Genomic DNA, 1,678 nt, shown 5'->3' on the forward strand with positions numbered 1-1,678 from the left:
TCCGTCCCCCGCCGCCGCCGCCGTCGGGGCTGACCAGCGAGTAGGTGACTCGGCCGTTGCGGCCCAGGTCGGGGTCCGAGGCTCGCACGCGGAGAAGCGAGGCCCCCGCCGGGTTGTTCTCCGCCACGTAGGCGCTGTACGACGCTTCGTCGAAGAGCGGCGCGTTGTCGTTGACGTCCGAGACCTGGAGCCGGACGGTCTGGGTGGTGGCGAGCGGCGGAGCGCCCTTGTCCGTGGCCGTGACCGTGACGTTGTAGTCGGGGCTGCGCTCTCTGTCCAGGGCGCCGGCGGTCACCAGCTTGTAGTAGTTCTTGGAGGACGACACCAGCTTGAAGGGCAGGTTGTCCGGAATGCGGCAGGTGTATTCTCCGTTAGCCGTGGCGTCTGGATCACGAACTTTAATCAACGCGATCACAGTCCCCGGCTTTGAATCCTCGGGAATAGGGGTGGATATAGATGTGAATGTGACTTCTGGGGCATTATCGTTCTCGTCCAGAATTTGAATGTCGATCTTGCAGTGGGCAGAGAGACCGCCGCCATCCTGAGCTTCAATACCTATTGTATAAGTGCCTTTTTCTTCAAAATCGATAATGCCTTGAGTAGTAATTTTTCCCGTTTTAGTATCCAGATTAAATATTTGTCTTTCAGTGTCCAAAATATTGTTGAAGGAGTAGATGATTTCTGCATTTGAACTTTCATCCTTATCTGTTGCTTGCACCTGCAGCACTAAGGAGCCTTTTGGCAGATTTTCTTTCAGTTTGACCTGGTAGACCTCTTCAGCGAATACCGGGGGATTGTCATTGGCGTCAGTGACATTAATCCTAATCTGCGCAGTCCCAGTTCTAACTGGGTCTCCCCCATCCATCGCAGTCAGGATCAAGAGAAGGGAAGTGCGGTTTTCCCTGTCCAAAGATTTCTCCAATAATAGTTCCGCTTGTTTTTTACTATTCGGACTTTCCATCATCGACAGCAGAAAGTATGGGTTTTTAGTCAGATGGTAAGTCTGCAGTGAGTTGCTCCCCACATCTGAATCTCGCGCTGGTTCTAGTGGAAATCGAGCACCCGGCAATGTGGATTCAATTATTTCTAAATCGATGCTATTTTTATTAAAACACGGTGAATTGTCATTAACGTCTTGGATTTCAACATTCACATGCAATATGTTCAAAGGATTTTCAACCACGACTTCCAAGTTCAGGAAGCAAAGGGCTGCTTCCCCGCAGATGTCCTCTCGGTCTATCCGGTCACTCACATACAGGTTCCCGTTTTCGCCCTTCACAGTGAAGTATTGTCTTCCGGCAGCAGAGACAAGCCGGAGCCTGCGATCGGGCAGTTCTTTTACACTCAGCCCCAGATCCTTGGCGAGATTGCCCACGAGGGACCCTTTGGGCATTTCCTCGGCGATCGAATAGCGAATCTGCGCCGAGACCGCCCCGCAGAGCAGAGACAGCAAGAAGGGACAGAGCAGTACCTGCCGCTTGGTCGCCCGGCCGCTCTGTCTGAGCCCGCTTGCCATCTCAGTCCCTCTCCATCTTGGAGTTTCGCTGCCCTGTCTGCTCTGAATCGAATCGCACTTCCACATTTCCTCAGGCTGCAAGAATCCCTTTTTGAATTGCAAATAGAACCCAGCCGCCGCTGGGTTTTATACCTGCAATCCGAGAGATACACGGCGTCTCTG

General features: G+C 52.7%; 1 protein-coding gene across 1 annotated transcript in view; it reads right to left on the reverse strand.

Moving 5' to 3' along the window:
• Positions 1 to 1,678, reverse strand: part of LOC102387315 (protocadherin gamma-B5-like) — a 2,671-nt gene extending 993 nt beyond the window's left edge. Inside the window, exon 1 of the mRNA XM_025194755.1 lies at positions 13 to 1,678. Coding sequence (XP_025050540.1) covers positions 13 to 1,582 — 1,570 coding nt within the window. The 5' untranslated portion in view covers positions 1,583 to 1,678. The remainder of the gene's footprint in view (positions 1 to 12) is intronic.

This window comes from Alligator sinensis, unplaced genomic scaffold (assembly GCF_000455745.1).
Source record: "Alligator sinensis unplaced genomic scaffold, ASM45574v1 scaffold1278_1, whole genome shotgun sequence".
NCBI classification, from domain to species: Eukaryota; Metazoa; Chordata; order Crocodylia; family Alligatoridae; genus Alligator; species Alligator sinensis.